At 35.5% G+C, this 26,701-nt stretch overlaps 1 protein-coding gene across 3 annotated transcripts in view; it reads left to right on the top strand.

The window, feature by feature from the left end:
* The window catches only part of LOC138691483 (zinc finger protein 596-like), a 33,312-nt gene extending 11,899 nt beyond the window's left edge, over nucleotides 1-21,413 (top strand). For all 3 annotated transcript variants that reach the window (XM_069813450.1, XM_069813448.1, XM_069813447.1), the window contains exons 3-4: nucleotides 8,162-8,244; nucleotides 18,630-21,413. In XM_069813450.1, coding sequence (XP_069669551.1) covers nucleotides 18,781-19,530 — 750 coding nt within the window. In that variant the 5' untranslated portion in view covers nucleotides 8,162-8,244; nucleotides 18,630-18,780 and the 3' untranslated portion in view covers nucleotides 19,531-21,413. The remainder of the gene's footprint in view (nucleotides 1-8,161; nucleotides 8,245-18,629) is intronic.
* The last annotated feature ends 5,288 nt before the right edge of the window (nucleotides 21,414-26,701 follow it).

The raw sequence follows: 26,701 nt of genomic DNA on the forward strand, positions 1-26,701 counted from the left end.
GTGCTACGGCACACTCGAATGATCTGCTGGTAAGCCGCAAAAAAATTAAAACAGTAGAGAATGTCGTTGCGAAAATGGGAAAAGTAAAAGTGAAAACAATTTATTTTAATAATTCCGAAAGTGATGAAGACAGTCGAATAAAATTTTAAGGCGACTTACCTCATTCTGCGGCAAATATGGTAACATCATAACATGTTGGAAGTGCTGCCATTTGCATCCATGCAACATTGAATTCGCCGGACTATATTATTATCGGATGTCTTTGCTAGAAGTACACGTTTATTGGCTGGATCTCTGTGATGATGTTCTCTTTCAAAACGTCTATGGTTCGTGGTTTGTTTGTATAAATTATGCCTTTTAGATGTCCCCACAAAAATAAATTAGGTGGTGTCAGGTCGGGTGAGCGCGGTGCCCAAAGACCTTTTCAAATGACGCGGTCGCCGAAAAAGGACCATTTTGGCCATGCTGGCGATTGATGTGTGGCATGTCGCACAGTCTTCTTGGAAATTCCCATGATGAGTTTCTGGTCGTCCAACTGATTTACAAATGTATTGAATATTTCAAGGTATTCATTTGTTGCGATGGTTACATTGAAGGAGATGAGACCAATTATTCGCCGCAGAGATATAGCACACCAAACACCAATCGTTTCTGACTGGAGAGGCTCTTCGTGTATCTTATGGGGATTTTCACTTGCCCAAATACGGAAATTTTGATTATGTATGAAACCACACATCGTCCGTGAACCAAGTGTAGTCCAGAATGGTCTGATTATTTTGAAGAAATGTTTGAAACATTTGACACTAACGTACTCGTTTCACTTGTCAATTTCTTTTAAATTCGTGCACCACAGTGAAACAGTAAGCGTGAAACTATGGTCTTTTTTTTTTTTGCAGCATGCTGACGAGTGCTTCTGGACATTCCTGTTTCTTGCGAAAGTCGGTGGAGTGATTTAGAGGGAGATGCCAGTAGCCTATCCATCACATTTCACATTCTCGATCGGTTCTTGTTTCATTTGTTCTCTACCTCCTTCATGTCTGTTCAGTAAAGTTCCTTGTGTTTCAAGTTTCTTCGATATGGCCCAAATGGTGGACTTACTTAGTGGATGTCGGTTGTCTCCTAATCTCTTTACGAACTGTTCTTGACATGCCTCTATTGAGTCTGTTTTCCAATACACTCTAATTACGAATAAACACAATCACCACTCAATGATTACGCACGCAACGCAACAATCACAAATCAGCCAGTTTACAAGGGCATTGCTGCTACTCCAAGTTGCACCACACAACAATGATCAGTATCCTCATTGGTATTGGAATTATTAAAAAGAAGAATCCCAGGTTCGGTAGTGAATGCGACACACTGTACCATAATTGAATGCTAATATTTTTTACAAAATTGAGTTACATGCCATTTTGTATTCTACAAACCAAGACGCATTATTCTGAAGAGAGACACTACATCCTCCATTATACCCTATGCCAGAATCCAGTTTAACTTATTTCCGATATGAAGAGAAACCACACCTATTCAGGACTTGTGAGGTTCCTCAGTATTTTAGGTTCTTAGATTGGTAGTACATGGATTAGGGTTACTATCAATTAATTAAAATTAATTATTATTTATAGTTTTGTTACTTTGTGTATTACATACAATTTTCCCTAGCACACGGGAGGTTTGAAACAATCACACAATACTTCCCCATAAGGGGCCATTCCTTCCTCCTCTGCGACCGTGATTTTGGCGTTATAAAAAGGAATTGAAAAGGATATCTAGTTCAAAATATAACTGTGACTTTACAGTTGCAGAAAGAACTGAAATATTGATTTTAAAGAATGGTGGTCTCTCCATTATCCCAAGAATACATAGTCTCTGGGAACTCAAGTGAGAAGAACAGCCCACATTCTCAGTAAGAACCATTTTCAATACATGAATTTCACCTGTTTCATTACTCCAGTGAAAATCCCGGAGTTGTAAAAGCAAAAGTACACATAGATGGAAAAATAATAGAACATACTTTTGTATTATCAGAACGTTCATTGATTCCTCAGAGCTCTATAACCATATCATATGAAGGAAGTTTGCCAATCAACAAGAAAAAGACGGATGATCTGAAAAAGTCCCACAGATTCCTGCCAGAAAACGAAGAGGTGCAGCAAGTTTACAGTCCTGATTACATATGAAAATGATTGAATATCATAATATGATATTGATGATCTATTAAGGATTTGCAGTATGTAGCCTTTGTTCTGAGGAATGCATGCTGGTTCGAGTCCTCACGTGGGAAGTAATTTTCTCATGAAATTTCGGCTAGTGTATGGCACAGATGTCCACCCAGCATTGTGATGTGCTTGTGGAGCTGAGATATCTAGCAAAAAGTGTGTCGCACAAACCAGCTATAAGTGGTGGGCACATCATCATGCTAACCACACGATACCTCCATTCTGGTTGGATGAACGTCTACCTCTCCTTCAACTGGTCGGTCTTGGTCCTTCATGGGCTGTAGCGCCACGGATTTACTTTTTACTTTTACCTTTTGTTCTGAATAAGAATGTAATCATATTGTTCTATTCTGACATTTACTGTTTCCGTACTTATAAAAGTTAATGAATATTGTATTATATTGATGATCTGTGAAGGTTTCGAAATAAGTAACAATTTTTCCCTGAATAAGGATATGATTTTAACGTTCTATTCTGAAGTTTAAAGTTTGACTACAAATAAAAATGAATGAATATTTTATTGTATTGATAATCTGTGAAGGATTTGCAATCTTAAGTAACAAATTCTTTTCAATATAAATTTAATTTTATTGTTCTGTTTTGAAGTTTACAGTAATACTACACATGAAAATGATATACATGGTGTGTTCGTAATTTCTATCACATATTTCTAGGGGTTGTACAGGGGTCTAAGTAGGTAAAGTTTGATTGGGAACTCATGTCCGAAAATGTATCATTTCGATGCAAAATAAGTTTGAAGATTGATTTGAATCTATTTAAAATCTCCCACTTCATGGCACGCAAACAAAATGGGCTGAGGGCGACTTCTGCAATTCCCTGAGATCGTGTGTCTTCTGTTTACAAGCAGTTCTACAGAGTCCACTTTCACATCAGTTGTGATTCAGTCATTAAGGAGTACAGAACGAGACAGACGATATCAGAGGACTGCAGAAATGACCCTCAGCCCATTTTGTTTGCGAACCTTGAAGTGGGAGATTTTAAAACGTTTCGATCTTCAAACTTATTTTCCTTCGAAACGATACATTTCTGAACATGGGTTCCTAATCAAAACTTTGTCTACTTAGTCCCGTCTACAACCCCAGAAGTTTGTAATAGGAATTCTGAAACACTCTGTATTGATGATCTGTGACAGTTTTGCAAAGCAACCATTCGTTGTGGGTAAAGATGTAATATTTTATTGTATTCTGCTAATTAATATAGCCTATGTTCAGAATATTGAGAAACAACACATATCCAACGGCTGTTATATATTTTTTCGCATAGGGATGATATCTACTGAAAATCTGAGACTAGTTGTACTTAACCACATATATATTTTTTTTTACGGGTTCAAAGTATTAAGTAAGAGTAGCTCTGATTTTTTGTTGTTGCTGAAAATTTTACTTTTATGGACGTGTGGGTTTTCTCAATATTCCCATTCAATTACTCATTTACATTGCATAGTAATTATTTTGTATCAATAAATTTTACATTTCTATCATAAACTTTAAATACAATTCTGTTACTTCAATTAGTAAATAATATGTCATTTGTTTCTCTTCTCAATCTTTTTGCAACATGCGCCATTTCACCATTCATCAACTTGTCATTGCCCCATATTTTGACTAAAAATAATGCATATATAATTGAGGGGCGTTTTCACAAAACTCGTTATCTACATTTTTTTCGATTTTGAGGTTTTAACGTATGCTATTTTTTGGGTCAGGAGAATCCAATGGTGCTATCAGAATTAAGCTAAAGTTGGTAAATATATCAGTAAATTGATGTTGAAATAAAAGAGATTTTTCAAAACTCGGTATCTACATTTAGTGAATTTTTACAAAACTTGTTATCTACAAGAGTTGGTATTAAATAAATGTTATATTAGTTATTTTTCACTTGGTGGCCACGCTGGCTAAATAATACTTTGTATACAGTTTTCTTTCACTGTTAGACCAGTTTGTACTGCTTTAGGACGCATTTAAATCTCAACATTCTGTAGACTGTTGCTCAGCAGAACAAGGTTAAATAATATTCAAGAAAAATGAGTGAGTGTGTGTCACCCAGTGCAAGAGATTCCAAGAGGCGCAAGAGGCATTGATGTGAACAAGAAATTCTACCTAAATATTAAAGGAATGTTGATTCCGGTGATTTACCGAATGTCACGTGTGTTCACAATCTTGACATCGAGAGCAAAAAGGTAAATAAGCTTTGCCCCGCGTGTGATTTATGTTAAAATGACTTGATACACATCAGACAAAATTTTTATAACAATGATACAAAGTTGAAGCAGGATATGTTTCCAAACAAGTACATGACAGTTGCAAACCCTGCAAGGCGAACTATCACTAAAGAGGAGAAGAAGAGAAACAGATCTGTGACGATTTGCTACCATGTAACAGATGAAGATGTATCATGAGTTGAGGACAGATTACAACGTCTGGCTAGAAAATATGTAATCACAGGACAAATTCCAAAAGAAAATCGTGGTGGTCGGCGAAAGAATGAAAGGGTTGAAGAGAGACAGATCAGATTAAAAGAAACATTTTGAAATACAAATGTAGCGAGGCACACTATTCCCAACGAGATACCTGCTGTTCTTTTTTGTCACCTGAACTGAACTTGATTATGTGAGAACGATACGACAAGTGCATTTGGTTTGGTGGTTTGAGATGTTCTTTGTCTAAATACAAGTATTTCAATCTAGGATTTGGTTATCTTGAGAGGTCACAGACATCTGTTCTACATGTGCACATTTCTTATTGAAAATTAAAGCTTCCTCTGTTACATTAAAAAGAATGGGAACAGTATTATAGGCTTCACAAAATGAATGCCAAAATTTTTTTTTTTTGTTTCAAATATTAAAATCGACTATCAGTTTTGACTGCAAGCAAAACCAGACACTTCCCAAAAGTCCTGATATACAGTGTTTTTCATAATTCCTATTACAAACTTCTAGGGGTTGTAGAGGGCACTAAGTAGATAAAGTTTTGATTAGGAACCCATGTCCGGAAATGTATCGTTTGGATGAAAAATAAGTTTGAAGACTGAATCGATTTCACATCGCCTACTTCACTAGAAACAATGAAGATCTTCCTCCGACTCTACAGCTGTCTCATAAACAAGGTTCTTCATGTGGTCCCAAAGGAAAAAAGTCGAGAGGAGTTAAATCTGGCGACCGTGATATCATGTTGGGACCATATTTACTGACGTAGTGGCAGTGGCAAATCTTCACATAACTCTTCCAGTACCTCTTACAGGATGGTCAAGTACCTGAGACCCGTTAGGCGGTGCGTGGAACTACTCTTGTAGTGCACACTGGCAAGAGTTCATTGTCTCTAGTGAAGAGGGAGATGTGAAATCGATTCGATCTTCAAACTTATTTTGGATCGAAACAATACATTTCCGGACATGGGTTAATAATCAAAATTTTATCTACTTAGTTCCCTCTACAACCCGTAGATGTATGTAATAGGAATTATGAAACACCCTGTATAAAGAAGCCAATAAAATACTTTGACAAAAATTGATAAAAGTAAAGTGTTATACTAGGATGTGTTGAAATGGTACACACAGAATGACAATGACAACATCGATGCAGAATATCAGGAAGGAGCTCCATACTAGCTACATACTTCATAGTCAGTATTTGTGTCATCCTGTGAAAATAAGTATTTTTTGTGATTGTTTCACAAAAAATTTGGACATCATTATCTAGCAATAAAATGTGTGTATACTGTGAATAATATAATATTATTGAGAAACACTGTAGAAAAACATTTATGCTTATTCTTGGCTAAAGTGGAAATATTAATATGAAATGTAACATTTTCCAAAATTTTCAACTTCATTGTGTAATGACAAAGCGTTTGTGTTACAATAAATATCAGTGTCACACATAATAGAACAAACATTTTGGATAAAATGATATACACCTCATATTAAGGGATGCAGATAACGAGTTTTGTAAAAATTCAATAAATTTATTAATATATTCTAGGAAAATACAAATTCACAATTTTGTTTGAAATGTGTTTACCTATTCTACTCTAAGATTGCAATATATTATATTTTTTACGCATTAAATTTTCATCACGATATAGGTGTATTTTAAAAAACAGCTCTCCTGAAAAAACAGGATTTTGTAGATAACGAATTTTGTGAAAACGCCCCTCAATTGTAAATGTTTTACTTGATATGTTAATAATGCATACACATTAATCTCAGTTGTTTGTATTTTATAGTACTCATTCCCTCCTAAAACTTCCCGTGCTGTTTGGGAACTACTCCATTAGATTATCTGAGTGCAAGGCTGCCAGACAAAATTTATGGGCCCCTATGCAGTACTGTACTCAGACCCCCTTGAAAAAGTAACAATTACAAGTTACCAGTTATTCTAACCATAATAATTATTTTCAAAATAAATAAAAGATAGTCTCATACACAGATACAAACCTAAAAATATACACTTTTATTATATGAAACCTTTTAGCAAAACTTCACATTAGTACAATATAATATTATATTCATAAGACATTATTCCTAAACACTAGTAATTTCTAATTTGCAGTCCAACATCAGTAAACAACTCTCCTTGACTTCATTGATGCAAAATCATCAATTATATAATCAAAATTTAAAGACCTAGCAAGATCGCTACCCAGACTAAGGAGGCCAAGGTTACTCAGTCGTTCTTGATACATTGTTTATCTGAATACATTTTTTATTTTCTTCATTTTGCTGAAGGGTATTTTAGCATCAGCAATTGTCACAGGAATTGTTTAGAATATTCTAATGGCTATGCAAATATTTGGAAATAAACTGACCAGTTTTAAATCCCTCAGACTACTTAGGAGATTCGTATGTTACAGTGGGGTTGGTCCTAAATAAAATGTATTCATTTTAAATATTTCGGCTCATCACTGATCTCTTTTTTAATGTCTTTATAATATTTTTCAAGATTAAATGTTAAGCACAGAAACGCCATTTCGTAATTTCAATTATGAAACACGCCAAACAAAGCCAGAAGTCTTGCTAAAGCACTATGAAATGGCGTTCCTGTGCTTATCGAATACATTTTCAAGCAGTCTACCACCCATATTAATATCTTATAATTTTTTCTGTCTCTCCTTGTGCTTCTCAGCTCCCGACTTAGGTCTGTACTTGTCCATTGTGCAGTTAAACTGTAATTGGTAACACTAATGAACAGAATTTACTACACAAACTACAACGAAAAAACGAAAGTTTCGACACGAAACATACAATGTACTGAAAAAGAAACGTGATCCTGTGACTTCGGTTTGGAAGAGTCGACTAGCATATTGTGGTGGCTAGCCAATAAATAATAATTATTGAACATGTTCGGTATAAGTGACGGGAACATAGTTCAGGCAAAAGCCGGGCCCTCAAGTGTTGTATAGGTGAAGGTTAATGCGGGAAACCGATATTCTATTATATAAAAGTCAAATATATTCATATGAAGTGGTAATTTGTATTAATACTACTGTTGTTGAGTTAATATGTCAAATTTATGTAACAAATATTCTTACAAAATTTTATAGTACCTGTATGTATCTACGAATAATCATTTATAATAATAAAAAGTAATCAGACTCACTTAATCTGACGGGCCCTTATTGCTCACGGGCCCATATGCACTCGCCCCATTTGCCCCCCCCCCCTTCTCGGCGGCCCTGTATGAGTGTGTCGCAGTATTTTAAATTACACCTTTATTTTGCCACATGTTGAAAAAAGGTTGAAAAACGCTGTTCTACAAGGAAAGAATTACCCCATGAAATATCTGCCCCAAGAATAGTCATCTGTTAACTAAACTAATACTGGCCTAATACGACTTATATGCACTTCTGTGGCATATAGAATAGTTGCACTCTTGTTAATGTAAATTGTGCTATCTTTCTGTTTTATTTACTCTGTGTTAGGAAGAGCAGAGTGACTTGGCCACAGTGAATGAGGAGCCAAGGGTAGAAGGAACAGCAGAGGACAACGAGATTTTCACGGAATGGTGAGTGTGATATGCGAGTTTATGTAAACATTTACAGTAATTGCGTTTGAAAATTTCTTTTCGTTAACTGACTAGAAGCACCTTCACAAGGGCTGTATCTCTGAACTAGACCAACAGATTGCGTGCGTGTATGTATAGGAATGCGCTTTGCGTTAGCATTTATTTTCCAGTATATAATCATTGAGGATTTACGTTGTATATTAATATTTTAAACGCTCTTAAAAATAGCTTTATATGACAAATTATTGTTGTATTCCACTGTGTAGGCCTATTAACCAGGGAAAGCTTTTTACCTTGAATCAGTTTCCGAAAGATACTTACAGTTAGGTAAAACCTGGCGAAGTGTCTGTGCATTGTTGTGTAGTGCAAGGTCTCTATATGTCACTGTCGAACAGCTGTTTTCGACGGACCTTGGTGTAGTGTTCTGACAAAGTGATTGGTATTAATAATTAGGACATTCGTGTCACATGTTCTTTAGTTTATTATTCTCAGCTATTTAAAAAAATTAATCAAAATATTTAAACCATATTAATTAGAGCAGTATGGAAATGTATCAATGAAACGTGTATATGTATTCGAATTACTTTAGGCCCGTAACACACTTGAGGTTTCGCTAGCGAGAAATGTGTTGCGAGAAAGAGGCGAAGAGCATTCTTCCGCACACTTGGCGAGTTCTCGCTATGACAAATCACACCCTCGCTATGATAATTTATGCACTGCCTTCATGCAGAAAGCATTTTTCTAATAATAGTAAACACTCGTTGGGGTAAATATTATAGGTTATGTATTTACGTATATTGTCGTACTTAAATATATAACCAGTAAGTATATTGCCGTACTTTACAAATTACGTAGGAACGCTATATTGAATCTGAGTATTCTGATGATGACGAAATGGAGTTACATGAACATATTTTGTTAATAAGAAGAAAAAGTAGGCCTAAAATTAAAGCCTAAAATCACATATCTTACGGAAATAAGGGCGAGTTTTGGACACTGGTTTCGACTTGAATGATACGTTTAGGTGTTATTTCAGGTTGAATGGACCTCAGTTTTTTGCCATTCATGATATGATGGAGGATTCTTTGCTATGCTGTGATTGAAATAAAAATATGTAAACTGTTAAGACATATAGATACATTATTTCAAAATTGTAATTAATACCATTAAATCTCATCAAAATAAAATGTAGCCCTATTTATTTTCAGATAATCTGATATCTGTCTCCAGATTTCTTCTTTAAGTTTCGTGTTTTTATAATTCTCATCCCGCGCATCATATAAATAGGCCTACGGGTGCCATTGTACAAGTTCAATAAGTTTCTGACTGCTATTATAAGCCATCTTTCCTCATTTTCAAATATAAACAATAGAATTCATAGCCACATCACAGTCTACTATATACAGTCGCGAAGCTCAATATGTAGTAAAAATGCAAACATGGGTAGTTGCCCACCACTAGGATCGCTACTATCGCCTCATCATCGCAGATCTCTCTCCTAGCAGACGAGAAAATATATTACACTTTCGTTGTCGTGTTCTTTTCGAAAAATTAACACCTTCCTTCCATTATTGAAATATTAAATGCATAAAGTTAATTTATTATTTTAATTAAGTATATTAAATTCCACCATAAACTCGAAGATACCAGCAAGAAATAGGTTAATATTATTTTTGTTTGTGCAAAACGAACTGATATTTACTATAATCGCTTCACTCATTCAAGATCAAAGACGTTGTTCAAGATTATAGCGATAATTAACTATGAAACCAATAAATATTAATTTGCATTTCCCTTTACTACAATAATAATGGAAATATGAATTAATGGAATAACTTACGTGCACCGGTACTTGTAGTGTACGCTTACGTAGTTAACAAAGTGAGATGAGGTTAAGCAATAATAATCACACCAGAATTGGAAATAAAACGTGATCAATACATTTTATTGTAACAGACTTTTTATTCGTCTCTAGTAAAGTAACAAATAAAAATAACAAAATTAACAGCTATAATTAAAAACATATCCTTTGAAAAAAAAGTATGCCTAAGCAATAATAATCCCACCAGAATTGAAAATAAAACGTGTTCAATAAATTTCATTAAAACAAACTTAATTTTTCTACGTCTCTAGTAAAATATTATTATTCCAATTATTGTATTTTAGCCATTAACATTTTCATTACAATCAATAACGAACATTTCACAAGCATCAATGTAAAATACGCAACGAGCTAGCACTCGATGGAAATACGACCAGTCCAAAGTCGACCGTGGACAGTCTATTGTTCCTAGTTGCTAACCGCTTGGAGCACCTTATCATGAGATTTGCAAAAAATCACCTCAAGCTTCGCGACTGTATATAGTAGACTGTGGCCACATGTGATATCTTTTTCTACATTCAATCGTCATAAAGAGGATAAATGTCAAACATCATGGATAAATGTGTCAAGAAAATTCGCTGAGCTATCGATTCCAGCAAAAAACTCGCGCGAGGTTTTTGCCTTGAGCGATAATCACTTCCAGTGTGTGCACGTCCATTTGAATTCATTTTATCAATTTTTTTAATTTTCTCGCAGCACATTTTTCGCTGGCGAAAACTCTGCAAGTGTGTTACGGGCCTTGTGCTCGTATTTCGTGTGTTATTGTGGACTAAAAACTGCCGATGTTTCCAACTTCCAATCCATTTGTAGCAGTCTGTAATTTAATTCTTAAGTAATGATGAATTTCTTTGTGCAATGCAGCGATGTACATTCACAGTTCATGAGTGTTGTACAGTTTTTATTTGCTTCACGGCATAGTCGTGTATCAGGTTGTGTTGGTATCAGTGGATTGTATTTTCTTTGTTTCGGGACATTTTAATATTTACAATGAATAAAAAAAGAAAATTAAATGAGGCAAGGTTCTTAAAAAAGAAAAGCAGCCTGTTGAAAGAAAAAAAGAGAAATTTGCAAAAGTACCAAACATTAGGACATATTTTCATTGTCACTCTCAAAAACAGCAAAATATTTTGAAGAACCGTCGTCCATAACATCCCAAACTATTCGAAAGTAATGTTTCGTCAAAGCAATCTAGTAAAGGAATTATCGAAGAGCAGGATAATATAAAATCTAAATGTCAAAACGAAGAGACAAAGATATAAAAAGTCACATTCACAGACGATGAGTGTCGCGAGGATGGCTTGTGTATTCCGAAAGCAGGGGTGGGGTGACTGAGTGCCTTGTACTCTAGTCGGTGACAACAAGCCTCACTTTTCAAATTCCGGGTACATTGAATGGAAGTCTGCAAATGTGCGTGTTAATCAGCACGAAAACTCATCTCAACATAGAACTGACCTAATTCCACTTATATCTAAAGCTAGTCCACACCTATCGAGTAAAGGTTAGCACATCTGGCCGCGAAACTAGGTGGCCCGGGTTCAATTCCTGTTCGGAGCAAGTTACCTGGTTGAGTTTTATTTTGAAATTTCCACTTAACCTAATATGAGGAAATGCTCGTTAAGGCTGGTTCACAAAGGGGGAACGGAAACGACAACGAGAACGAGAATGGAAATATTGTGAATGCTTACATTTAAATATATTTATTTTAATATTATTCTGTTCTCGTTCTCGTTGTCCATTCCGATTCCGGTTTATTGTGAACCAGCCTTAACTTTCGCTGCTGGACCTCATACTAGAGTCGGGCAGACTGCCTCATATTATGGCGCGTTCTCGGTTGCGTAATCATCGCAGTCTCGCTCGGTGCGCGAGTACCTAACGTAGCCAAATGACTCATTGATAGAGAACACGAGATTCTCTTGGTCCCGAGATTACCGATACTAGGTCATTCCCGACAGTCTCGGACGTCTAGGCGGGACTGTAGTACTGATAAGCAAGCAATATCACTCGGGCCGTGCTCCTATAGGAAGCATTGGCTTATACATTTCCCGGTTCTTTAAATATACGTATATCGTGTCGTAGCTTCTATAATACTTAATCAATAGCGCTGTAATTTTTTGGATTGATAGCTTAATGTCTAAGGAAAACATAGGAAAAAAATCGAACTGAAAATATTTTTTTGGAAAGTGAGAAAAAAATATTAACTTCGATGGAGATTGATGTGTTCAAAATAGACATTTGCAACTTCACCTTTGTAAGCTGAAAACTTTTTTGTTTTTCACTTTAGATGGGGGGTCAAAGTGAGAGAAATGTTGAGAAAGGATGGAAATTACTTTTAAAAGTGATGGCCACTCAAAATCTTTACTGGTTCTCGAATAATGGCGAGTTAACCAAAGAGCTGTTTGCGAATGACTCATGACTCAAACGTTTGTTCCTTAAAATTTGTACGGAACCTTTCAACGCATGAAAAGCCGTTATTGTACGGATGGTATTAAATGATATTTTAATATAGGTTGTTGAAAATGAGGCTATATAGTCCAAGATACACTTTACAGTAATTAGGCTATCTTTTATAGCAACTAAATAAAAAAATAGTTTGTAACAAAATGATATGAAACATGAAAATATTAAAAGCTGGTTCACAATAAACCGGGAACGGAAACGGCAACGAGAACAAGAACGGAAATATTATTAAAATAAATGTATTTAAATGTAAGCATTCACAATTAATTATTCTGAATGCTCACATTTAAATACTGTAGGCTACATTTATTTTAACGTTATTTCCGTTCTCGTTTCTGTTCCCGGTTTATTGTGAACCAGCCTATACTATGGAAAACTACACTTTATACTGGTGTGCACGTTATAAATTATTGTTACAGAAAAATCCTTATTGTATTGCAGCCATGTTGCAATATAAAATTATACAGGCCTATATGGTTTACAATAATTATCCTATAAGTTATAGGAACGAGAATAACAAATTAAGAATTAATAAGATTTCTAATTCGTTGTACCTAATGGTAACTTACAAGACAATAATAAATAATAACTATCATAATAATCCTGATAATCATAATCTTGATCATCCTAATGATTACGATAATGATAATGATGATAACAGTGATACTAATAATAATAATAATAATAATAATAATAATAATAATAATGATATATAATAATAATAATAATAATAATAATAATAATAATCCATCACTGTAGAGTAACGGTTAGCACACCTGACTGTAAAACGATCCGGTTCTGGTTCGAATCTTGGTTGGGACAAGTTAACACTGGTTCACAATAAACCGGGAACGGAAACGACAACGATAACGTTAATATTCTTAAAATAAATGCATTTAAATGTGAGCATTCACAATTAACTTTCACGTTCCCGTTCCCGGGCTCCGGAAATCTTCTCGTTAATTGTGAATGCTCACATTTAAATACATTTATTTTAACATTGTTTCTCGTTGTCGTTTCCGTTCCCGGTTTATTGTGAACCAGCCTTTACCTGGCTGAGGCTTCTCGCCTCAGCCCATTGAGAGCAAATGCTGGGTAACTTTCGGCACTGGACCCTGGACTCATTTCACTGGCATTACCATCATCCCATTCAGATGCTAGATAGCTATAGCAGTTGATAAAGCGTCGTAAAGTAACTAATTTAATAATAATAATAATAATAATAATAATAATAATAATAATAATAATAATAATAATAATAACCAGGGAACGGATTTATATGGACTAAAAATATATGAAATATGTAAATATATATGTAGTTATTTTTACCAAAATATGGAATTAAATATGGATTTTTACCAAAATATGGAATTAAATATGGACTTAAAATTATAAAAAAATGACTATGTACGTTAAATATTGGTACATTTTAATCAAACTAAACAAAAAATATAATGGACGTACCTTATCTTCCAATGTAGTTTCAACAAAACACAATTTTTATTGTCTGTTACCATAACAATAGGTTACAAACATTTCTTTCAAGTGCTGAAAAGTGAATCTTCTTCTATTGTCTCTGAGGATAGATTTATACTGACTAAAAGAGCGTTCGACGTCACAAGAAGTAACTGGTACATAATTCAATTTCACAATGTCTGCTGGGGATAAGTCCAAGTTAATCTTCACTGTTGATTCACCACTCATCACAGCAACAACCTTTTGTAGTTCTTCATATCCAGGGTTTTTTGAAAGTACAGTGTCCACCTTAGCTCTTACTGCATCTGCAACTTTACCTCTACCACGATTCAGTTGTTCCACAGTACTATTTATAATTTCAAAACTTTCAGATAGTGAAAGGTGCCTATTTTGGAGACTTTTGAGCGTTTTTATGATGCATGAAAATGTATGCTGAATGTGAGCTAAGTCATTCTTCACACTTATGTCACAGGTAACTGTTTTCGCAGTATCAATTGAGACTGCATCTTCAGAGTCCAATGCAAGGAGAACATTGTTAATAGAGTCTATATGTTCGGCATAATATTCAACTGCTTCTAGCCATGTACCCCATCTAGTTAAAATTGGCTTTGGTGGCAATGGAATTTCAGGGTACATTTCTTTCAACACGTTAACTCTACTGGGAGCTTTGAGAAATACTTTTTTCACTGATGAAATCAACAAATCTACTTTAGGGAAATTGTCTCTGACCACTTCTGCCACACGATGAAATGCATGCGCCACACAAGTAAAATGAGTCAATTTAGGATATACAACAGATAATGCTTGTCCAGCTTTGACCATATAAGGGGCAGCATCGCTAATAAAGAATAACACATTATCGTACATAATACCCTTTGGCCACAGGATACCCATAGCTTCGTTGAACAGTTTAACTATAGTTTTGTTATTGCACTTTTCTAGAACATCACAATGTAAAAGAATTCGTTCAGAATATTGTTCACTTAACAAACCGATAACTACATTACCAACAAGTCTACCTTCTTTGTCGGGAGTCTCATCAATGGAAACCCAAATTGAACTATCTTTAATTTCATCTCTTATCTTCTGTATTGTCTCATCGTAGATGGATGGAGCATACGTCTTCCTAAGTGTTGACTCATCCGGGATTGTATGTTGAGTATATTTTTCAAGGAATTCCCTGAAGACCTTATTCTTTAGTTTGTAGAGAGGAATATCAGCAGAGATGAGAGAACGGCACAGGTCGATGTTAAACTCAGATCTTACATTCGATGTTGTTGGTTGTGTTAAAAACAATTGTCTCTGCTTGGAATTTAGTTGTTTGTTGGCCTGATGTTTACTAGTTGTAATGTGTTGTTGCACCAGGAACTTTTGTGTAGATGATACTGCACACTGACACAAATTACAAAATAATATTTTATTGTCAGTTGATAAACCATCTTCTTTAAATTCTGAAATGTAACTTGTTAGTTTTGATTTTAAATTGACTGAATGACGTACTTTTGGCATATTTACCGTCTTTATAGTATGATTTACAAAACTGAACCTATGTGTACTCTGACTGGCATTTAACTGTTGAGCTGCACAACTGAAGTCTGTTAAAAATTTTAAATTAAATTAATACAGTTTTGTAACTTACTTTCCCATTGTTGATAGGACTGCTAATTTTCAAATAACTCTGATGTTAAAGGGATTACTGAACATGTGTTTAAATCTCTATTGTTGAAATGTATTTTTAAAAGTTAATGGAATTTTGTTTTGTTTTATTGTTAAACCTAATATAATATGGACTGTTTATATGAAATATGGAAAATATATGGAAATTAACGAAAATATGTACTAAACTCTAAAATATGGAAAAATATGGAAAATAAAAGTAGGATTTTTCAACCCTACACATTGTGAAACATAAAGATAATGCAAAATATAAATTATATTAGCTTTATAAGTAAATATGTATTTACATATAAATCCTTTCCCTGATAATAACCGTTCCCTCTTTTATTCTCTGTTATGATATAGCAAATATAAACGCAGGAAGGAAACGCAGAATAAGTATGAGGAGAAATGCCTGTTATTATTCGGTCGAGAAGCTTTTGTCATCCACCCTACTCTCAAAAAACTTGAAAGTTAGAATTTATAAAACAGTTATATTACCGGTTGTTCTGTATGGTTGTGAAATTTGGACTCTCACTTTGAGAGAGGAACAGAGGTTAAGGCTGTTCGAGAATAAGATCCTTAGGAAGATTTTGGGGCTAAGAGGGATAGAGAATGGAGGAAGTTGCACAACGTAGAACTACACGCATTGTACTCCTCACTTGACATTATTAGGAATATTAAATTCAGAGGTTTGAGATGGGCAGAACATCTAGCAGGTATGCGCGAATCCAGAAATGCATATAGAGTGTTAGTTGGATAGTCGGAGGGAAAAGACGTTTGGAGAGGCAGAGACGTAGATGGAAAGATAATATCAAAATGGATATGATGGTAGAGATTGGATTAATCTTGCTCAGGGTAGATACCGATGGCGGGCTTATGTGAGAGCGGCAATGAACCTCCGAGTTCCTTAAAACGCGTTTGTAAGTAATTATGATCAATTTGTGAAAGGGTCTACTCTATTTAGGTATTCTGTCCTTCCTCTTGCAAAAGTGTTTCCATTTCACATTCAGCATTTTATCAGTTGGGAAACAAAAATATCTTTTGTCAGAGTCTTTGGTCCTTTATAATAATATAAATAAGTATTAATTATTTTATTTCGTCCTTACACAGCGCAATAATTACCCATGCTGATGAAGATGCCCTTGCATAACAACGAAACATCCAGATGTGAACGCGTAATGTAATAATACAGTCGTGTGATATCCATTACTATAGCGTATACAAAACACTATCGAATGATTGTCAACGAAATGCTGATAGCGAGAAAGTATATCATAGCGCCAACCATAACTTGTTATTGTTTTAGACTAGCTTAGGATTAGGTAACGACTGAAAGTGCTGCATTATTTTGCTTCTCCAGAAAGGCAATAAATAGTTCATTAAATTAGTGTGACTTCTGTAAGAATGTCGACAATCATAATGTGCTGTATTATTGCATACCACACTGCTGTGCCTTCTTAAATTACTTTATGAACATTAATATTTCAGAAAGAGTCACGAATTGCAGTGATGAGCGGCAATTAAGCCGGCAGTCAGTGTACGCATTTCATAACGATAAGTGGTCGTGCGATAACAGGCCAGGACCCGGTATTCCTCGTTCCTGAGAGTGCCAATCTCGAGAATGCGATTCTCGGAACAGGCATTATCGGCCAGCTAGTCTCGCCTACGAGAACGAGCGGGAGTAAGAGGCTGTTTGCCCGACTCTACCTCATACTCATTTCACCGGCATTATCACTTTCATCTCATTAAGACGCTAAAAATAACCTAAGATGTTGATAAAGCGTCGTAAAATAATTTACAAAGAAAATTAGAGTGCCAACTGTAGAAAAGGAGGAGAGAAAGCAGCTTAAATATTTTCAGTCACGTAAAATATTGGCGGAATATTCTTCAAAAAAAGTCGCCATAATGCAATGTCGCGCAGTTCAAGCACTTTCACTGCGTGCATCTGATGAACAATTTGATTCAGCAAATATAGGTAATTTCTTATATACTTTGGAAATAAATGCGGAATTTGATGGCTTTTAGCTACACATGATGTACTGCTTGGCAACAATGGAAAAATTAACCTAATTTGAAAGTGCGAAAATAAACTATATATTAACGTTTTATATAGCATAAGAATGAACTACAACAGAAGTTATACATAATTGAAATCCGAATTGGGAAGCATTTGTAGGATACATTCGATTAATGGTAATACTCATAATATACATACAAGCCACCGGCGTAGCTCAGTCGTTTAAGGCGCTTGCCTGCCGGTCTGAAGTTGCGCTCGAGCACGGATTGGATCCCCGCTTGGGCTGATTGACTGGTTGGCTTTTTTCGGAGGTTTTCCCCAACCTTAAGGTGATTTCCAGAAAATCTATGGCGAATCTTTGGCCTCATCTCGCCAAATACCAACTCGCTATCACCAGTTTCATCGACTCTAAATAACCTTGTAGCTGATACAGCGTCGTTGAATAAACAACTAATATATACATTCAATTGTTTCAGTTTAGAAGGTAACTGTAACATGAAAACATAATTCCACTTGCTTTTAAGGACATGGAAACATTAATTTGTTACGTTTAATTATATACATAATAATAGTGTTTTTACTCGTAAAACAATAATTGTGTCCAAAGTAACCGCAACCGGCAGGCGACTCTAGACAGAGGAACTTCTCAATAGAAAGGCAACCAACTAAGAGTCGGCAAACATGGTATTTTCCACATAAAATTTGTTGTATATTTTAGAATGGAATGTTGAGTCAATTTTGATATTTCCAACAAAACCCAGAATTTATTTATGCCATTGTATCTGTAATAGTAACGTTCCTTCTGGTGAAATAGGTTCGTTTAGGTTTGAAATTCCCTCCTTTAATGTATATTTGTTGCGACTATTCTGTTGACTGATAGTATATTTTCATCAGGATTGCAGCTAACAAAGAGAGGTGTGTATCATCAAAATTCGACGGTATTGCACAGGAAGAGAACGAGACTGTGTGTGAGATTCCGAAGAATTCAGATTCCTCAGAAAAACGAATTCGAACTCGTGAAGACAAGAAGCAATTGCAATTGGAAATGTCTAAAGAATATCTCTCCAATCTGGCAAAATCGACGACGCATTTACGTGAACGAGTAGTCAAGAATGCTTACAAATGCGATATTTGTGGTAGAAGTTTTTCGACGTCGTGTAATGTAAAAAAGCATGAACTCCTGCACGCAGGAGAGAAACTTTTGAGGTGTGATGTTTGTGGTAAGTGTTACTCGCAGTCGCGTTATCTAAGAAAACATGAAGACCGGCACACAGGCGACAAAACTTTTAAGTGTGATATTTGTGGGAAGTGGTTCTGGGAGTTGTCTGCTCTAGGTCGCCATGAACGCGTCCACACGCGTGACAAACCTTTCAAATGCGATGTTTGTGGCAAGTGTTTTTCGCAGTCTAATCATCTAAGAACGCATGAACGTCTTCACACAGGCGACAAACCCTTCAAATGTGATGCTTGTGGCAAGTGTTTCTCGGATTCGAGTAATCTAAGAAAACATGTAGGCCGGCACTCAGGCGAGAAGATTTTCAAGTGTCATATTTGTGGCAAGTGCTTCTCGGGGTTGTCCGCTTTAGGTCGCCATGAACGCGTGCATACACGAGACAAACCTTTCAAATGCGATGTTTCTGGCAGGTGTTTTTCGCAGTCCGATCATCTACGAACACATGAACGTCTTCACACAGGCGAGAAACCCTTCAAATGTGATGTTTGTGGTAAATGTTTTTCGCGGTCTGATCATCCACGAAACCATGCACGTCTTCAAACACGCGAGAAACCTTTCTAATCTGATGTTTGTGGTAAGTTTTTTCCCAGAAGTGTAGTCTGAAATCTCATGAACTCCAGCACACAGGCGAGAAACCTTTCAAATGCGATGTTTGTGGAAAGTTTTTTTCGCAGTTGAGTATTCTAAAATGTAACGCCTGCACAGACGTGAGAAACCTTTCAAATGCGATGTTTCTGGTAAGTGTTTTTTCCAGTCCGGTGATCTAAATATACATGAACGCCTGCACACACAGGCGAGAAACCTTTCAAATGTGATGTTTGTGGTAATTGTTTCTCGGTGACGAGTAGTCTTAGAATGCATCAAGTCGTGCACATTAGTGCGAAACTTTTGAAAGCGAAAAACGTTTGAAATGCGGTGTTTGTTGTGTTTCACTAAATCGAGTGTCCTGAAAAGACATGAACACCCGGACACAGGTAAGAAACCTTTCAAAGTCTGTGTATGTGGCAAACTGTCTCACGTTGCAGATCCCTAAAATGCCTGGAATTCTCCACACATGCGAAAATGCGATGTTTGTTCGATTTGTTTCTGGCATTCGAATGATGTAAGAGGACAAGAACTCGTTTACAGAGGAGAGAAACTTTTGAAATCCGATGTTTCTTGGAGTCTACTCTAAATGGCGATGCACGCATGCACAGAGACGAGAAAGCTGTCAAACTGTGGCACAGCAGAAGATGGTAGGTCAACAAAGGGAGAACAGAGAAGTAGAAGTTAAACTGATAAGTATTCAATACAGCAGTGGAGCTAGAATCTGTGTGGCTTAGTGGATAATACGTAGAGCTGTAAACCCTGGTTCGAGTCCTGGTGCCGGAGAGAATTTTTCTTCATTCTACCCACACTTCACCGTTTGTCACCGGTAATGCAGAATTTATGCACGGGAATATCACATGTACTTCGGTAGATCACAGTAATACTGTGAAATAGGCTAAGCTTGCTATTGTATAAGTGTGGGCGCTGTTGAAATCAGGCATTATTCTCCGGATGGGATTTGTACTATGGCTATATGGATGATGGGATGGAACCAACAGCAAAAGAAACAATAATAAAGACCTTAACACCAGAGAGGGCGTATTTAAATAGGAAGATGTACAGATGATGTGAATTAAAGAAATAGCTACCGTTTCTTTCTTTTTGTTTTAAATATTACTGGATTAATATTAATATAGGCATTAACATAATACTGTTAAGTTTAACATAATGAATATGAATTGGTAACTATCAATGCCTCGTAACTACACTTCTGTGTAAAATTGTTAAAGCCGGCGTCATTTATAATGTGTAAATTATATTACTCAACTTCTTATAGTCTGAAAAATCTGGCTGGAAGATACATCCCCGGTCTACTCACTGGATAGGCCTATTAAACAGGTGGAGTCTTATTTCGTTCATTCTACTTTTTTACATACGAGGTAAACTGTTTTATATTCGAGCGTACCTTTACCAGCGAAGATACCACGGCTTCCTTAGTTCCTGCTCATGCTGGGTTGCCATACGTCCGACTATAGTCGTACGCATGGCTACCCTGTTCTCGTTGTTATGTATGTTGTGCTTGGAACAATTTGGAACTTTGAACTCTCACGTGGATGGATGAGGACGTATGGAACTTTAAATACTTGTAGTGTGATCATAAGTATTGACACAAACCGTGGTGATGCGAAGTTTAAATTACTACGCTCTGGTACAGATGTGTTTCTAACATTTTACTAAGCTAGTGTGGAGTTTCAGATTTCAATACTGCGAATATATACATATAAAGACCTACAGTAGTTGTATATTTTTATAATTTATGATATTATGATGTAATTATTATTATTATTATTATTATTATTATTATTATTATTATAACTAAACTTTAAGAAAAATAAAAATAAAAATTGTGAATCTTATTAATTGCGAAGCTTGGGAATGCCATTTCGAATTGCTCTGAAAATTCACCAGGACTTAAGACAACCATTATACACTACCTTCACAGCACACAAAGCACTTATAACACTTCTTATATTATTGAAGAAGATATTTTTTTTTCCATTACGTCTATGAATTTTATGACTAATAAACATAACAAAGGGGATTTTGGATATTACACATAATGTTGAGTAATTGGATCGAATCTGCAGACAACCATATTGTAAGCGATTGTCATCTTCACACGAGTTCCAAAATTTTACACTAGGATACCATACCAGTGATGGCAACATATGAAAGGCTTAAAGAGGGAAATTGCTCATGATGTAACTATAATAATCCGTGTAGGGCTGTAGGCCTGTATGGATTAGGGCATTGTTGCATAAATCCACGGACGATTGTGTAATGCCTAAACGCATATCCTCGGCATACGTTTGCATTAAAAATACGAAAGTACTTTCGTAAAAGACGAATTTCCAACTACGAAAGTATTTTCATAAACGAAGAGAATTTTCCTACACAATAAATACGGAACTACTTTCTTAAAAGACTAGTATTTTCTTTGCACTATAAACAACATTCGTACAGAGAAAGTTATTTCGTAAAAGACGAGTTTTAGACTTTCGTAAAAAAATATTTTCGTGCACTAAAAATACGGAAGTGCTTTCTTGAAAGACGAGTACTTTCGTTGTAGGATATATTATTTATCATATATGCTACAATATGCTACATTATTGCAGCGAGAGTGATTTCGTAGCAGACGAGTTGTAGATCAAGTAAAATGCGAAAGAAGTCTCTTAAAAAAGTATTCGCTATACTTCAGAATACCGCGTAAGTACTTATGTACAAAAAATATTGAAATTAAAAATAATTAAAACGCATGTTCTTTTTTTTACTGGAGGCACAAGGGTAGATAAATAAATAAAGGACAAGGTAGAGTGTGCACACTTTTATCACTGCCAGTGTGGCTCTATAAACCTATTTTCAATACTTTTATCACAGCCACGACACATGTTAGATTAAGTATATATTGTGTGACAGGTTAGGTTACATTAGGTGTTAGTGTACTATGTGACAGGACAGGTTAGGTTAGATTAGGTGTATATTACGTGACAGGTTAGGTTAGGTTTATTAGGTGTGTATATTATGTGACAGGTTAGGTTAGATTTGATTAGGTGTATAGTATTATGTGAGTGGTTAGGTTTGATTAGGTGTGTAGTATTATGTGAGAGGTTAAGTTAGGTTTCACTAGGTGTGTAGTGTTATGTGAGAGGTTAGGTTAGGTTAGATTAGGTGTGTATTATTTGACAGGCGAGATTAGGTTTGATTAGGTGTGTAGTATTATGTGAGAAGTTAGGTTAGGTATGATTAGGTATGAAGCATTATGTGACAGGTTAGGTTAGGTTTATTAGGTGTGTAGTATTATGTGACAGGTTACGTTAGGTTTGATTAGGTGTGTAGTATTATATGACTGGTTAGGTTAGGTTTATTAGGTGTGTAGTATTATGTGACAGGTTAGGTTAGATTTGATTAGGTGTGTAGTATTATGTGACAGGTTAGGATAGGTTTGATTAGGTGTGTAGTGTTATGTGAGAGGTTAGGTTAGGTTTTATTAGGTGTGTAGTATTATGTTAGAGGTTAGGTTGGGTTTGATTAGGTGTGTAGTATTATGTGACAGGTTAGGTTAGGTATATTAGGTGTGTAGTATTATGTGACAGGTTAGGTTAGGTTTGATTAGGTGTGTAGTATTATGTGACAGGTTAGGTTAGGTTTGATTAGGCGTGTAGTATTATGTGACAGGTTAGGTTAGGTTTGATTAGGTGTGTAGTATTATGTGACAGGTTAGGATAGGTTTGATTAGGTGTGTAGTGTTATGTGAGAGGTTAGGTTAGGTTAGATTAGGTGTGTAGTATTATGTTAGAAGTTAGGTTGGGTTTGATTAGGTGTGTAGTATTATGTGACAGGTTAGGTTAGGTTTATTAGGTGTGTAGTATTATGTGACAGGTTAGGTTAAGTTTGATTAGTTGTTTAGTATTATATGACAGGTTTGGTTAGGTTTGATTAGGTGTGTAGTATTATGTGACAGGTTAGCTTAGGTTTGATTAGGTGTGTTGTATTATGTGACAGGTTAGGTTAGATTTATTAGGTTTGTAGTATTATGTGACAGGTTAGGTTATATTTATTAGGTGTGTAGTATTATATGACTGGTTAGGTTAGGTTTGATTAGGTGTGTAGTATTATGTGACAGGTTAGCTTAGGTTTGATTAGGTGTGTAGTATTATGTGACAGGTTAGGTTAGATTTGTTAGGTGTGTAGTATTATGTGACAGGTTAGGTTATGTTTGATTAGGTGTGTAGTATTATATGACCAGGTTATGTTAGGTTTGATTAGGTGTGTAGTATTATGTGACAGGTTAGCTTAGGTTTGATTAGGTGTGTAGTATTATGCGACAGGTTAGGTTAGATTTATTAAGTGTGTAGTATTATGTGACAGGTTAGGTTAGGTTTGATTAGGTGTGTAGTATTACGTGACAGGTTAGGTTACGTCTATTAGATGTGTAGTACTATGTGACAGGTTAGGTTAGGTTTGATTAGGTGTGTAGTATTATGTTACAGCTTAGGTTAGGTTTGATTAGGTGTGTAGTATTATGTGACTGGTTAGGTTAGGTTTATTAGGTGTGTAGTATTATGTGACAGGTTAGGTTAGGTTTGATTAGGTGATTAGTATTATGTGACAGGTTAGGATAGCTTTGATTAGGTGTGTAGTGTTATGTGAGAGGATAGGTTAGGTTTGATTAGGGGTGTAGTATTATGTTAGAAGTTAGGTTGGGTTTGATTAGGTGTGTAGTATTATGTGACAGGTTAGGTTAGGTTTGATTAAGTGTGTAGTATTATGTGAGAGGTTAGGTTAGTTTTGATTAGGTGAGTAGTATTATGTGACAGGTTTGGTTAAGTTTGATTAGGTGTGTAGTATTATGTGACAGGTTAGGTTAGGTTTGATCAGGTGTGTAGTATTATGTGAGAGGTTAGGTTAGGTTTGATTAGGTGTGTAGTATTATGTGACAGGTTTGGTTAAGTTTGATTAGGTGTGTAGTATTATGTGACAGGTTAGGTTAGGTTTGATTAGGTGTGTAATATTATGTGACAGATTAGGTTACGTCTATTAGATGTGTAGTACTATGTGACAGGTTAGGTTAAGTTTGATTAGGTGTGTAGTATTGTGACAGGTTAGGTTAGATTTGATTAGGTGTGTAGTATTATGTGACAGGTTAGGATAGGTTTGATTAGGTGTGTAGTGTTATGTGAGAGGTTAGGTTAGGTTTGATTAGGTGTGCAGTATTATGTTAGAGTTTAGGTTGGGTTTGATTAGTTGTGTAGTATTATGTGGCAGGTTAGGTTAGGTATATTAGGTGTGTAGTATTATGTGACAAGTTAGGTTAGGTTTGATTAGATGTGTAGTATTATGTGACAGGTTAGGTTAGGTTTGATTAAGCGTGTAGTATTATATGACAGGTTAGGTTAGGTTTGTTTAGGTGTGTAGTATTATGTGACAGGTTAGCTTAGGTTTGATTAGGTTTGTAGTATTATGTGGCAGGTTAGGTTAGATTTACTAGGTGTGTAGTATTATGTGACAGGTTAGGTTAGGTTTGATTAGGTGTGTAGTATTATGTGACAGGTTAGGTTAGGTTTGATTAGGTGTGTAATATTATGTGACAGGTTAGGTTACGTCTATTAGATGTGTAGTACTATGTGACAGGTTAGGTTGGGTTTGATTAGGTGTGTAGTATTATGTGACAGGTTAGGTTAGGTTTGATTAGGTGTGTAGTATTATGTGACTGGTTAGGTTAGGTTTATTAGGTGTGTAGTATTATGTGACAGGTTAGGTTAGGTTTGATCACGTGTGTAGTATTATGTGACAGGTTTTGTTAGGTTTGATTAGGTGTGTAGTATTATGTGACTGGTTAGCTTAGGTTTATTAGGTGTGTAGTATTATGTGATAGGTTAGGTTAGGTTTGATTAGGTGAGTAGTGTTATGTGAGAGGATAGGTTAGGTTTGATTAGGTGTGTAGTATTATGATAGAGGTTAGGTTGGGTTTGTTTTGGTGTGTAGTATTATGTGACAGGTTAGGTTAGGTTTGATTAGGTGTGTAGTATTATATGACAGGTTAGGTTAGATTTATTGGGTGTGTAGTATTATGTGACAGATTAGGTTAGGTTTGATTAGGTGTGTAGTATTATGTGACAGGTTAGGTTACGTCTATTAGATGTGTAGTACTATGTGACAGGTAAGGTTAGGTTTGATTAGGTGTGTACTATTATGTGACAGGTTAGGTTAGGTTTGATTAGGTGTGTAGTATTATGTGACTGGTTAGGTTAGGTGTATTAGGTGTGTAGTATTATGTGACAGGTTAGGTTAGGTTTGATTAGGTGAGTAGTATTATGTGACAGGTTAGGATAGGTTTGATTAGGTGTGTAGTATTATGTTAGAGGTTAGGTTGGGTTTGATTAGGTGTGTAATATTATGTGACAGGTTAGGTTAGGTTTGATTAGGTGTGTAGTATTATGTGAGAGGTTAGGTTAGGTTTGATTAGGTGTGTAGTATTAAGTGATAGGTTTGGTTAAGTTTGATTAGGTGTGTAGTATTATGTGACAGGTTAGGTTAGGTTTGATCAGGTGTGTAGTATTATGTGGGGGGTTAGGTTAGGTTTGATTAGGTGTGTAGTATTATGTGACAGGTTAGATTAGGTTTGATTAGGTGTGTAGTATTATTACTATGTTTGCGACACTGAAACCGTTTGTCACATTAACGAAATATGGGAGTATTGTTCATTCACGCATGGCGATTTTCGTACATAAGGTACGCATTTAGGGCGGAATAGGTGGGCATCTAACTCTGTCAATGATCACTAATCAGTACTATAAATACAAAGCATTTTCAAGGTATTTTAGCAAATACCTATAGGAGCTGGGACATAAGTATCCTTCACTTAAATAAATAAGTACATTATAAGATATTTCCCCTGGACCAATAATAAATAATTGAATAACACAAAAACGACATATGTACTTACGCTGTATTCTGAAGTCTGTCCAGAGTATTTTCCTGCACCAAAAATAAGTGCTTTCTTAAAAGATGGGTATTTTCGCATAAATAACATATAATTTACAATATACTACATTATTGCAGCGAAAGTGATTTCGTAGAAGACGAGTGTTTGAGATGAAATAAAAATACGAAATTACTTTGGTAAAGAGGATTTTCCAGGACT

This window comes from Periplaneta americana, chromosome 16, assembly GCF_040183065.1.
Source record: "Periplaneta americana isolate PAMFEO1 chromosome 16, P.americana_PAMFEO1_priV1, whole genome shotgun sequence".
NCBI lineage: Eukaryota > Metazoa > Arthropoda > Insecta > Blattodea > Blattidae > Periplaneta > Periplaneta americana.